Source organism: Telmatherina bonti (assembly GCF_933228915.1).
Source record: "Telmatherina bonti genome assembly, chromosome: 16".
Classification (NCBI taxonomy): Eukaryota; Metazoa; Chordata; class Actinopteri; order Atheriniformes; family Telmatherinidae; genus Telmatherina; species Telmatherina bonti.
The window spans coordinates 24,147,875-24,162,251 of NC_136614.1; the positions used below are offsets into that span (position 1 = coordinate 24,147,875).

The 14,377-nt window shown below is 38.8% G+C and overlaps 1 protein-coding gene across 1 annotated transcript; it reads right to left on the bottom strand.

Moving 5' to 3' along the window:
* Window positions 1-5,175: 5,175 nt before the first annotated feature.
* Window positions 5,176-13,596, bottom strand: faxca (failed axon connections homolog, metaxin like GST domain containing a; the record flags this gene model as incomplete). Its single annotated transcript, XM_079254983.1, has 6 exons — window positions 5,176-5,480; window positions 8,521-8,637; window positions 9,755-9,972; window positions 10,234-10,430; window positions 10,749-10,884; window positions 13,337-13,596. The coding sequence occupies 6 exons, from the start codon at window positions 13,594-13,596 to the stop codon at window positions 5,176-5,178; spliced, it is 1,233 nt and encodes a 410-aa protein (XP_079111109.1).
* Between the last annotated feature and the right edge of the window lie 781 nt (window positions 13,597-14,377).

Sequence of the window (14,377 nt, forward strand, 5' to 3'; positions counted from 1 at the left end):
ATATATATATATATATATATATATATATATATATATATATACATACAGAAGACTGCAGAAGATGAAGGTTTAACATCATCCTTTTTTTTTTCTTTCACCTTGTGTCAAATATGCGGTTTTATTTCCCCAATACTGGGCAATGGTCAAGCCAGAAGCAGTACGCGCGTGCCACCTAGTGGTGCAATACAGCATTGCGATGAATGTAAGGTAAAACCTGATGCATGCGTGTTGATCATAGATGCTAATAGATAGTGTTGTAGTCCAGGGTGTATGTGGGCATACAGAGTATACCCACTTCTTTTTCAGCCAGCATTGAGTATACCCACTTCTAAAGAATCTGTGGTGCTGCTTTTACAATTACAAATATTCCCATAAATGTACGTCTACCAGCAGCTCAGTTAATGGTACCAAATCCACATGGTGCAGTTAGCAGCTGCATTAATGTTAGCCTGAACATAGACATAATAAAGATGCCAGACTCTCGCTGCCACATTTTTTTAAGGGCAAAAAATTGAGAGTATACCCACTTCTTGAGGGACCACTACACCACTGCTTATAGATGTATTTATTTATTCATTTAGCTGTGTGGTATACACACAAGTACGCAAGGGCAGGGTGAGGTTTAAAAACTAACTTTAAAAAATCAGATTAGTTTTAATGTTGTTTTTTAAATTCAATACTTGTACTTTGTTCAAATGTCTTTTGTGTCAGACCCTTACAGTGGCTTTACTTAGGTGAAGGGATATTTAACAAATCTTGTTGGCTCTAGTTAATTTAAATGTCTAAGTAATCAAAGGAATGTAGCAGCATCACTTTTTTCTTTTTTTTTTTTTTTTTAGCTTATCTTACCAAAATACTGGGGCTTTCTTTTAAAATGTAATCCAATGTGCAATGGTATGTAAAAAAAAAAAAACTTTGCCATAGAAAAAAGACAGATGTGTTGATTTTTGTTGGCTTTTCCCTGACAGTATTTCCATGTGTCCAAGTGTGTTCATGAGTGTATTAAGCCAGGTCTAAACCCAGCTTTCTGGAGGACCCTGCAGACTGGATTCTGTCCTATCAGCAGACGACCATCTGCCCTCCTCCCGGCCCTCACGTTCCTGCAGGCATCCTTCTGCATTATTCATATGTTCACACACAAAAACACACACTTATTCCTCACCTCACACATCATGCATACGGCCACATGTTAGAAAGGCTCTCTCTCATACACACACAGCTGCCACCTCTTGACACTGTACGCCATCTCACCAGAAATGATTCATACTCCACTATCATTGTCAGTCTTCAATCGTCTCCTATCTTGTGTGGAAAGGATCTCCCAGGGATTTTGCACAATGGTGGCAGAAATCCGACCAACCAAAGCCATCAAATATCATTCATCTGTTCCCTGCTGTTTGTCTCTTTCCCTTTTCATGCCTTCTTCTCACCCAAACTCACATTGTAGTCTCCGAAGCAGAACTCCCACAACTTGCCTTCTCTGCTCCTCTGCCCTCTTTTTTTTCTTTGTGTTTCTCCAGAGATCCAGCATGAGCACAAAGAAAAGGGTTCATAGCTAATCCTTTGGCATTGTTGGGTGGGCTTAGTATTGTCATGTGGTAGCAACCACAGAGGGACAGGGATTATGGGACACACATATGTTAAGAGAGCACACACCTTTACAGAATAACTGAAACTAACAAACAGAAAATATCACAGCTATATTTAATGGTATACTATAATGAATCAATTTTCATACAGCTTTTCATCTGTACTTATGATACATTCATAAGAATATTTTTTCAACCTTACAGAGCATTTTCTTTTAGGTCATGTTGGTATATTTTTTTCAATGTTCTGGGGATTTATTTATTTACAGACCGATGAGACTCCACAAGTATTTCAGCACACATAACATCAAGAGACAATGCAACATGGCTTCTAGTTTACAAACAGAAATGTTGATGGGAAAGAAGCTCAAATGGTGGGAGTCAAACCCTGGTCCCTGACCTTTAAGTGGAGCTGGCCACAGACACAGATCAGGAAGGACTTCTTCAGTTTTGTTTCACAACAGGTGAACTGTGGTTAAAAAGAAACAGTGAAAAGACTAATAATCAGTGGGTTGATGCAGCTCACCCTGCTGACGTGACATCAAGCAGTCAGTCTGGTGTTGTGGCATCAGCGGAAGAAGAAGCTCCCAGCTAAATTCAGCCTCAGTTTAATTTACAATTCAAGCAGAAATTAAATTCAATCATTAATAATTTAAACATTTAACAAGAGTCACATCCAAAGGGGGATTCAGATGTAGTTATGAAATGAGTGACAGTGTGAAAATATGCATGTTGCTCAGTGTTACATGTCAGCAGGAGTCTGGGGAAAACATGACGTATTGCACTTACACTCAGATCAGTCATTTGGCTTTCAAACAATTCTCATCCATTAAGCAAAACACATGTAAAAATACAAAATAATCAACAATATTAAGCAATCAACATGAAATAAATCTCAATAAATAAATGTAACATATAAAAACAAGAACTGACTGGCACTGGTGTAAGGTAAACAGTTTAGCTTCAGTTCCCATAAGGCTAAATCTGACCATGGACGAAAGAAGGCATTAGCATGCAGGCAAGAAATTTTAAGACACCAAAACAGACATTTTCGGATGATTCAGTAAATTTTTTTTCTGTTGTTTTTCTGAAATTCAGCAGCAACATCTCCCACACAAATAAACACACAAACCAGTGCAAACTTCCTTGAAAATTTCCTCCTAAATGTTTTGCTTTTAACCTAAAATTTTCATCTAAAATCCTGTCATTGCTAATTTCTTAAAATCACAGAAGTTTTTATTAAAGAAGTTGAACTGTTTCTTATTGCTAACTATTCGTGCTCATTCTTTTGAAGAGAAAACCCACATGACACTACTGGGAATAATGCTTCACTCCTGTACAGAGAAATTTCTTTTTAAGGATATTTGATCATTCAAATGGAAACACAATTGTGTGATAATATCATTCTTTTCAATCCTATCAAGAAATGTTTTTTAAAGGATCCTGTAAATTTTGTTATTATAACTGAATCTACCATAAATAATGAGAGGGACATTTTACATTTCTATACAGTGATTTCTTCGAATGTATTAGACAATATGCCATAAATATTTTGAAAATCATAGTAAATTTTCCAGCAACTTAAAAGCATTGTTAGATGTCTTAGAGAGCTTTAGTTTCTTTCTTCAGAATGTTTTTAGCTGTAGCAGCCGTCCAACCAGCCACTGTACAGAGATGCAGGATCAGATTACAGTAAATATAAAAAAATGGATCAGCACAAAAGCTTTAAAAGATTTTCAAAGCAGTCAGTCAAGTGGATCTCTCTGTCCCCTCTATGGATTTTCTTAAACAATACCAGCATGTGTTTCTACCTGGTTTATGGATAAGTCTTGCTCTGAGAAGACTTAATATTCCCAACTCAATTTCTATAAAAACAATACAATTATTAAGATGCAACATAAGCAGCCGCATCATGCTTTATTGGCTGTATTATTATGATTTTTTTCATGTTAGAAAAAGTGAGCACTGATGATGATTTATATGTGTAGGTGTGTACGTTTGGGAAGAAAACTTCACTAATAAACCATTCACACACAGATGTTGACTCTTCATGCAACATGGACAGAAGCATATGTAAGCTGTACTCTTTGCTCGCACCTTAAGCAGCCTTAAAACATCACATTGGTGCTCTATGAGCATTTGCTGAATGACAAACACACATAAAGCCCGCACCATGCTATCACCCAACTCCCCCCTCATAGGAACCTGCACAGTCCACTTAAGTATAAAGTAAAAGTGAACGGTGTCTGCTCTCTTATTGCTCTACATAATGTTTTCTAGGGAAAGCATCAGTTTGAAAGAGACGACAACAAATACAATAAATATAAAATTAAAATCCACCAGTAACATTTTGTTGTTGTTGATTTGACCAGAGGCACTAATGAGGTAAAGAAAAAAAATGCATCATGACATCAAACTTGAACAGGCCAGCTAAGAATAGATACATTTGTCTACATGAAGCATAAAGGGAGAATTCATGGGCACGTACCAGCCATGCACTTTAATTCACCTCACTAGAATTTATTCTATTTTCAAAAAGATTGTTTGACTTCTTCTCAGTGTTTAAAAGTGTGTAAAACTTTTTTTTTTTTTTTTTTTTTTTTTTTTTTTTTAATACCCAAAGCTACATTCCTATGGGATATCTGTCGTGTGTGTAACGTGTGTATTTGGTTCTGTTGTGGGGATATTCATCTTTTGTTGGTTTATTTGTTTATTTTTGGCTAATTGTGTATATGATGCAACCTACAGTTGCAAAGTTCTTCATTATTAAGTCAGAAATTTCACCAGCAGGCAGTACTGGAATTACTGTCACCTCCCTGTTGTGTAAACAGATGCAAGGATTCCCCTTGTTGATCTTAGACCAGTATTGTGTATCTGTGAGATAGTTTCTGTCCAACACACAAGTTTTGAAGAAGAAAAAACAACAATAGGCTATTTACACTATTTTGTAAATAAGATTTTTCTTTATATTATTTATATTCACAAAATAATTAAATATTCTATCTAGTAAATACGAGAATTCAGTCAGATTGCTTTTTCTATTTACACGGAGTTGTGTTCATTCACATGAGTCCTGTACAGTTGATGTAATTGCAGGACATAGCGCCAACGGATCAAAACACACACAAGGCTGGGTGGTGCAAATTGCTACAAGGAACTGCGGGGGAGCGCACGCACATGTAGTTGCCATGGTTACAGCTATGCAACATGAGAAAAAAGGTTGTGAATGCAGATTATGTTAACCGTGTGGAGGAGTTTCTCAGTAACAGCGTCATTTACTCCTCTCTAGTTCCTTTTCAACCAACTCCTGTTTTATTTTAAATCTCCCACTGCCACTTTATTATGTTCGCCAGTATTTATTCCCTTTTTACCTAAAGTGTGTTGCGTTTTTTTCCCCTTCTACTGCAGTCACTCTTCCACTACAATTTGCAGTTTTATGTCCTCTACATCTCAGCTGACGCAGGCAACGGCCAACTTTTCTTTTATTCTGCTCAAAGAGGTAGGGAAGCATGTGCACAGGTAGGATGCATCTCCCTACTGTAGTGTGTGTACGTATCGTGTGTGTTTACTATAAGTGTGTGTTTTGTCAACACTTGGGTGGGTCTATTTCAGAGCACTCAGTGTCCATGTCAGAGTCGTACAGTGAATGGCCTGTAGGGTCACTGACGGGCGACTGTGGGTCTTGTGGTGTGTGAGTGTGTGAAGTATGTGAGTGTGTGGTGTTCTTGGATGTGTCTGTGCAGGAGTAGAGGCCCAGATCTGGAAGTTTGGAACGTGAATCGCTGCCCTCTGTGGTGTCGTCGTAGCGGAAGTCCTCTAGGTCCACAAACCACTCAGGCCAGAATCGCCGGCGGATGCGCTCACAGTACATTGCCAGGTTGATCAGGTCACCTGTAAAGGACCATGGTATGGAGTTAAATTAGTCTCATTATGGTTCCGAACGTGTATTACATTAATTAAAAATGTATATAAGCAATGCCGGATTATCCAATGGGCATTATGGGCACAGGCCCAGGGGCCCACACCCATTGGGGGCCCATGTAGGCGATATACCAGCAGTTTGGACATGAAACAAAATGTATATAAATCTCCAGATAGATACACCACAGTGTCTAGTGTATTGCTACTGGTACCACTGGCTGAGAGAAGTTAGAAATGTCTCTTCACAGTGGATCATTCCCGGTTTCTACAATGTTATGGTATTGAACGGGGCCCTTGTAACACTCTGGGCCCAGGGGTCTGTGCACTTTTAATCCGGCCCTGTATATAAGCGCCTATGAGTAACTATGGATACTTACAAATGTGTGTTCATACTAACACCACATCAAACACCATGAACACATGAAATTACTTCACAAAGGCAAATATTACAAACAGCACAAACATGAATTCTTTATGGTAAGTTTTATAAACAAAGTTTAAAGTAAAGTAGTCTTAATCTAGCACTGCATGGTGGTGTGGTGGTAACACTACAGCATCACAGGGACAAGGCTGAAGTCCCTTCAGCTCGGTGCAGGGGCCTTAATATGCAGAGTTTGCATGTTCTCCCTATGGGTTCTCTCCATGTACTCTGGCTTCCTCCCACCATCCAAATGCATGTTAGGTTGATTGGACCCCAAAAACCCCTTAAGAGTGAGTGTTGTTTGTGAGTTTGTCTCTTCATGTTGGCCTTGCAATGGACTGGCAACCTGTCCAGGGTGTAACCTGCCTCTGTCCTGCTAACTGCTAGATTAGACCCAAGCCTCCCTGGGACCCTGATGTAGACTAGGCAGTATATAAAATAAACAGAGCAATAGTAATATGTGCGTCTCAATGCTTACAGCATTGGCACCCAAAATGAATGAATAAGCCTCAATCTGTACTACCTAAGATGGCACATTTTATTCACATCACTAATCTTAGTTTCAAGGGGCAATAACCAGAAATTCATCATTTCTAGATTGAAGGAATTAAAAATATTTTTTTGTGAATAAGGTGTTATTTCAGGTCAGTTTCATTACATCACACACCTTCTCTGTGTTGATCCCCAGCCCCTTGTTTACCAGCCTACATATTTACATATAGCTTATCTAATCAAAATGCTGCATTATGACACTACAAAAGCACTCTGAGAGCACAAACCTCTGCCAAGCAGCTCATTTTCACCCATACTGTGAATAATCCTTATAAAATCTGACAGACAGATAAACCTGGGTAAAAATAATCGTGGGCAACCTTGGCGGAGGTAAAAGTCTCTGAGTGCAGGTCCTGGTTTGTCATTGCTCATGCAGTAAGATTAGCTCTGAAGCATTTCCATTGTACATGCAAAAGTGGTCTTAAAAAGTTATTTAATGAAAATAAATTGGTGGATTCTTCCTGTCTGCAAGTTCACTTGTGTCAGGTTTTAATTATGCATATTGGTCTTCATTTTACAATCTAGATAAAAACAGACCCCCACTAGCAAACACTGTTAAACTGTTAAATATTAAACCTTTTTCCTTTGAATGATCAGTATAAGAACCAGCTTAGTCTTAGATTAACTCTAATCATCACCTGCTGGCTTAGTTCAAGCAAGAATAAACCAAAACTGGATCTTACTAATGCCAAATCTCAGCAAGTAACTTTGATTTTAGTCAGCTCCAACATGCATTTTAGCTTAGTATAGCCTTGAGCACTATCTCTGAAAAGGGCCCTGCATAGTCTCTAGTTTTAACCCTCCACTGAGTCTTTTAAAACCCCCTGTGTTTACAGAATGCTAAAAGTGTGCACACATGGCTTGACATGCACATGCAGTACCTTCTTCCATCTTTTAAAAGTGGGAACTATGTAAGTATTTAAAGTTTATTTATAAAGCACCTTTCACAGATAAACACAAGCAAAGTGCTTTAAAAGTTAAAACAAGTTTTTAAAATAAAATAAACAAACCTAAAAAGACAGGAAAGACAATAAAAACACATATGACCACATATGAATGTATAGTGATACGAATCCCCAAATCAAAAGCGAGTTTGAATGAAAATAATCACAACTGCCTTTTAAAGTCATGTTGTATAACTTTCTGACCATAAAATCTGTTTCCTTACTCACTTGAAGGCTCAGTGTCATTTATCATAAGCATTTCTATAGCCATCAGTGCTCAACAGCATCCGAAAAAAGGAAAAATCATACTTCATAGTGCCACGTGATGTTACAGCTGAGTTTTGTTTTATAGACCACATCACACACTAGCAAACAGATATTAACACACTCCGTTTCAGCAAAGAAATGCATAAAGGTATTATTGGAGAAAGAAAAGAAAAGAAGGAGAGAAAAAGACAGAGGAGGTGATAAGACTAGAGTAAATATTAGACTCATTTTTACCATCTGGAGAGAGCACAGATAGGATGGAGGAAAGATGCCAAATTAGCTGTCAGCAACGGGTACATCCACTACAAAGTGCTTCTTTTAAAGAATCAAGAGTCTAAACATGTCAACATTGACTGAGAAATAATAAATTCAGAAATTTATCATAATTTACTTTAAAGAAAACCCTTAAATTCCATGAGTTGAAAATCCGACCTGAAGTTTAGTTGCCTTTCACAGACGTTTAACCTTAAGACAGTTTCCCTGAACGATCCTAACAGACTAAGTAAAATGTTAATGTTTATGCATGTTGTAATGTGTGCTTGTGTAAAGTCTAATATTAGTGTATTGATTCTGACATGCATTTATAAGTACCCAAAATAACCTACAATTTTCCATATCTAAAAATCATGAAATACACAATTGCAAATTATGTAAAACTAATTTCCTTCCATTCAGCTCAATATGTATAATACAGATGTATTAATGTATGGGTTGTTCAGTAGATTAACATGAGACTATAACCATCTGCTTGTCTAAATACTGCAAAGGTGCAGGAAAAAAGTTATCAAGATTTAAAATATGTGGGTTACTTCTCTGGCTAACTCACCTTTGATTAGCTGCTCCGGCCGCGATCCAGGCAGCAGCCACATTGCTGGGGCCAGGTGACTGAACACTGCAGCGTCTACTGCTGAAAGCTTAGAGCCCATAAGGTACTTCTTATCACCTTAGACAGCAGGGAGAAAAAAGAAGTCAGAAATTCAAAGTTCATGCAGCCCTCGGCTGAAGCAGATACTAAAGCATGCTGCAATACTAATTATTACCACATGAGGCCAGTGTTGAGCTATTCATTCAAATATTTATCCCAGCACAAGCTTTCTCTTCACAAAGGTAAGAGAGATGACTGTTGTTTCTACTCTCAAAGGAACACGGCAAAGTCACTGATTCATCTCTAAAGTGAGCTATATGAATATCCAGGTAACACAATAAATGAAAAGTGTTTTGTGTTTGTTTTTGTTTTTTTAAATGACATCATAACATTACCTGTATTGACAGTGAAGACATCATTTTACCATACAAGACCACTAATAATCAATCACCTGTCTGGGGCAATAATGAATGAATAAATCCTGTCTTTTAACCACCACACAGAAAAGTCTTGACACAAAATGGCTAATGAGAACAAACTGACTTGTGATGACCTATACATCCTTTAAAAACAACATATAAAATGCTGAAAAATTACAGTACTTTTTGGGAAATATTTGGTTATTTTGAGTTTAACGCAAACAGCATGTTTTAAATGAAGGTGTGACACCAACCTGAAGCACATCTTCCATCATTAAGCACTCTCAGTTTGGGGGCCCTGAGAACAATAACTGCTGTAACTTTGACTGGAAATGATGGATATTGGACTTTACCTGCTCAACAGGTGTTCATTTGCATATTTTTTGTTCTAAAATGCATGTTGTTTTTTTGGTGACAAGGCTGGACAATACACAGGATGGTTTCATATCCAAACTGTTTCAATATGGAACCATGTTGTTGTGACTCATGCAGGCTGGCATTTTGCCTTGTATTGCTGAAATGAGGATGGTTAAATTTGAATGGAAACATTTGGTGCCAAAACCAAGTTCACAGTTTACCTGTAATTGTACCTTCACAGAAGTGGCAGATGAGCACTAATGTACCATCTTACAATTTTAACCATACTAGATGTTTTTATGAGTCCAAAACTAACTTTTTCTCTGGAAAATGGACTTAGAAGTTCACATGTATATTTTAATTTAAGAGATTTTATTTGAAGATAATTATCATTATTTTTCATAATAACCCTCCCTCACCTAGCAAGGTGGCCAATGTACGCATGTCTTTCTCCATCAAGGCGTAAACCTCCTCAGTAGAAAACCGTCCGATCCCGTGGCCATACATCTCCCGCTTAACAATTCCACCGGTCAGGTGACTCAAGATCCACTTAAGCAGGTCACTCAGTGGTCCGCTCACCGACAGCATCTTCTGTGTCTCCTCCAGGTTGTCCACCCACTGACAGTAAGCTATAGTCCTGGGGCAAAAACACAGACAAATGAACATCTGAGCAGAGTTGCAGTTAAAGATGCAAAGAAGTCAAAGTAGGAGGAGTTTCACAAAAATGAAGACTTAAGTGATGCTATAACATTTAATTTTACACATCAGCACTGCTGTTTAGTGTATTATGTCTTTGGGACAGTGAGCAACATGAGCTTGTGTTGCTAATTCAAATGCCCATCTGAATTAGCAAACATAGATAAAAGAAAACAAAAACTGAACTTTAATTCAAACTCACCAGTAGAAGTGCTCTTCCACCATTTTGGTGATGGCACGAGACATGGCTCTCTCCTGAGGCGTTAGACTCTTGTTGAGGCTGACGCCCAGCCTTTCCTCCAAGAAGTCAATGATGAATTCAGTGCCAAACACATGCTCTTGGTTGTACTCGATCCATGGCATTTTTCCCTGTGGCGAAAGCCTCCCATCAAAATAGTTCTGGGTAGAGAGGACACAGGAGTCAGGAAAGATGAAGGCAGGATGTTAAAAACAGTAAAGTGTAGACACAACCTGGTAAACAGAACAGATATCTTTGAGATGAAGGACAAACATTCAAGTTAATTTTTAATACTTGCTGTGGTTGAAACTGAGTGAACTTTTGTTAAAATAATGAATTACAAATAAAGTAGTGGCAAAAGACAAACCCTAAAAAAGAACTAAGATTCTTTAAAAAAAAAAAAAAATCATATGAATTGGGCTGTTATTTGTTGTCTCTCTTTGTATTCTTCTTTTGGCTAACATACAGATGACACATACCTGATAGGGCAGGTCAACCATACGGAGGTAGGTCTCCAGCTTAAGGCAGAAAGGAGACAGGGATGGTGCACCAGAGTTGGGCCTGGAGAACTGATGCAGTATGATGGCATCTTTAGAGTCCAGCTCTTCCTCCTTCCTATGGAGCCAGAAGAGACATAACAGAGAGACTAAGTCAGGCCATGAACTAGGCTAGTGCCCTGTGGGGATTAAGCGTTCTCGCCATAAAATCAAACCTTCAGGATAGGGTTAAATCTTAAGGTTTTTAGCATTGGGTGTATTGTGGTTAATGATATGTTTATAGGTTAGATAAATCACTAGTAAATGTAGTTTTATGGATCAAATCACATATCCTCACAATGTGCCTTCAAAGTCTCTGGTCTACTTCAGTGCAGTCAGTTTCATATAATCTGGATAAATGTGAATTTGTTGAAAAACTCAGGCCAAAGCTGTTGCCTTGGTTATGACTCAGGTCTGAACTGCATATTAACAACTGTGTTAAACCCTGTTTTAATCATTCAGCTAATGATTAAAACTGTGTTAACTGATATAAACACAAAGAATAAGTTTTGCTCCAGCTGTACTGACTGTAATAGACTTAAAGCAATCTCATTTTGTACATGCACTTTTTCGCTTGCATGAAGACACACATCATCATTATCATATCGGTTTATTAGAAGTTTTTTCTCAGTTAAAACTGAAAACTGTGTCAGAAGGTCATCTCGTGTCTGTCCCCATAGAGACAAAAAAAAAGTGCAAGCCTTGATCAAATTCTGTTTAAAGGTCTTATTTAAAGGTTACATTTAAATTCAGGTTACAGATTAGACAAGTGTGTGGTTAGCTTAGGTCTATGGGAAAATAATTCAATAATAATTAGTATTGACATTCACACTTTTAGTTATATAGTAAAGGTTCAGACAAGCAAGGAAAGGATCAAATCGATGAAACAACTTTAACTGATCTAGTAAAAGTCAAATAAATGCCCTCTGCTGAGATAGAAAGGCACCAGTGCATTTAGCCTGTGTTGTTAGTTTATGGTTTACTTTAAGAAAACTAAATTAGGTTTTAGATTTACTGACTGAGGACATTTTGAGAAGGTGCACACATGTTTATCCATCATTACTTTTTAGCTCAAGCTAGAGAGGTTTTGGGATAAGGTTTGGTTTAAGATCGCCAAGTTTTCCACAAAAAGCTGCAGAATGTTACACAATGTTTATGCCATGTGAGCATATATCTAAATTTAGATTAAGCGAGTTGAGGCCAGGGTTAGGCTGAGACTTCTAAAGTAAACAAGACTGTGCGCGTGAACAAGCCTCATCATCTGACAAACTGAATAAACCAACCAGGGGTCTTCCACTGATTCTGAGTCAGTGTCAGCCCAGGGCCATTTATAATAGCTATGAAAACCGGGTGTAATGTAGCATCCCTTTGTGAGAGATTATCTGCGGATTATTCTGGTGATATGGGTACCTATTGTACAATCACGTGCCTACAAATGGCAACAAATCCAATTGAACACGCTGTGAAATGCTTCGAGGAGCTGTTCACTTCGGTGTGGTTCTGAAATGCCTTTTTTTTTTTTTTTTTTTTTTTTTTAATAACAGAATCAACTACAGAGGACTTTGTTATTTGATACAAAAACCGATGAGGTGGTAATATGAAGCCAAGCACACAGGGAGGCAGAGGGAGCTGCAATATGTAACGTCCCAGCATAACGTCCAGCTTGTGTTTACGCTGCATTCAGAACTAGATCTCTACATATATGCATCCTTCAGGGATGAGCGCCTGCGCTGACGTGTAGTCTTTTCTGTCCATCTAAACTGTGTTGTAACACGGTCATGGGCCTAGACTACAGGTAACAGACTTTGGTAAAGACACTCGGTTAACCAAACCTCCATAATTCCCAGTGTCTGATCCAGTAACCAATGTTGAGGACTCCCGAGTTTACAGAATAGGCTGGAAAAGCGGAATTATTTCAGACTGCAGCCAAACTGCACAGTGAGAGTGATGAGCAAAAGGACAATCATCGGGTGAACCTGTATGAAATCGCATTGCCCTTGAAATGCAAACCTACCAAAGTGACATATTGTCCATAGTGTCAATTTGCGTGGCAATGGGGCTGTTTGACAGCCTGCAGGCAGCCAGGCACAGCAACTTAGACAAACAACATTGGGAATGAGCCATCGCCATGGTTTTGTAATCGTAATTGAATAAGCAACGACATAATCTGGGCTAATAGAAACCATGTCCCTCGCCGTGGGTCATTTATGTTAATAATCCACAAAGTATACCAGAGAAGATGGAAATGTCTGAATGTGTGTGTTTGTGCAGGGATCAAGTCGAGGGGGTGGGGGGGTTCAGTTACATCACAACCCACCACTCACGATTTTTATTCCCCCTCTGTCTCTGCTCTCACACCGCCCAATCAGACGAGGTTAAGTAATTAAAACAAAAACAACCTTAGAGGAAATAAAGGGAACCCGAGAGATTTAACAGATTATATGGTTTTCACTTTATGGTCTGGCCACAGAGGCCTGGCTGTCTGAGGAGGACTCTGCAGCTTCTTGTGACAGCTTCTGTGTTGTTGGTACCTGATAGCCAGCAGTTCGTGAAGCAGATAAGCAGCAGCAGCGAGGAGAGCTCCTCCAGTCAAATACAGCGTTTTCCGCCACCACGAGTCCGAGCCCAAAGCTGACATTATCCCGCCGTAGTCCTGCAGAGGGTAGGCGATGATGTACCCATAAAACGAGAGCTGCTCATCGGAGCCCAGCAGGCCGGAGGAGAAGCTCTGGTTCTGGCCAAGATCAACCATACAAGACCCTGTCCAGGCGAACCCAACGCGCCAGTACATGCTCAGTGTCCCCGGCCACTTTCCGCCTCACTTTGGCAGCTCGGGCCTTCATCAGCGGGGGCTTCATGGGTGCCGACGGAGGCAGGCAAAGAGGTACTGGGTCCGGAACAGCCGGGGATGTGCAGGCATCCCGCCCGAGGCTTCTCCCCGAAGCGGGGCGGACATCATCTGAAGCCCGTTCGGAGCTCACTGATTTGACCCCTCTTCCCTGGTTACAGGCAAGATAAAATAATAATAAAAAAAAAAAGATAAGAATACTCATATTTCCGGTTGTACCTTAAAAATAAAAGCCTGGTTTTTATCAACTTTTTAATTAGATATACGCAACAGAAATTTATAAGCAAAAAAAGTGAGTAAAGTTGATTGAAGAAACCATCTTGCCTAAACTACTTAGCAATATGAACAGGAGGACACTGGTCATTTCCTCACTGGGACAAATTAGTCCCTTTACATCTGAATAGAGGAATTTTTCACAAGAGTAAATAAGTACAGAAATACTGTTGTTCAGTTGCATCTACTCATCAGCAATAAAGATGCCGAGCACAACAAAACTAAACCACAATCTCAGTAAATACTACAGTAATTTGACAAAAATAGGCAACATTAAAAAAAAAAAAAAAGATATATTAAAACAAACAAAAAAAGCATTGACAGTGCAACTGCCCTTCAGAAAATATTTATTTGATCTGAATTACCAAATACTCCTGAATTCTGAATCAAAAACATATTTTTCATGAGAAAATTAAACTACTTAATTATTCCCCAGTAGGAAATTAATATA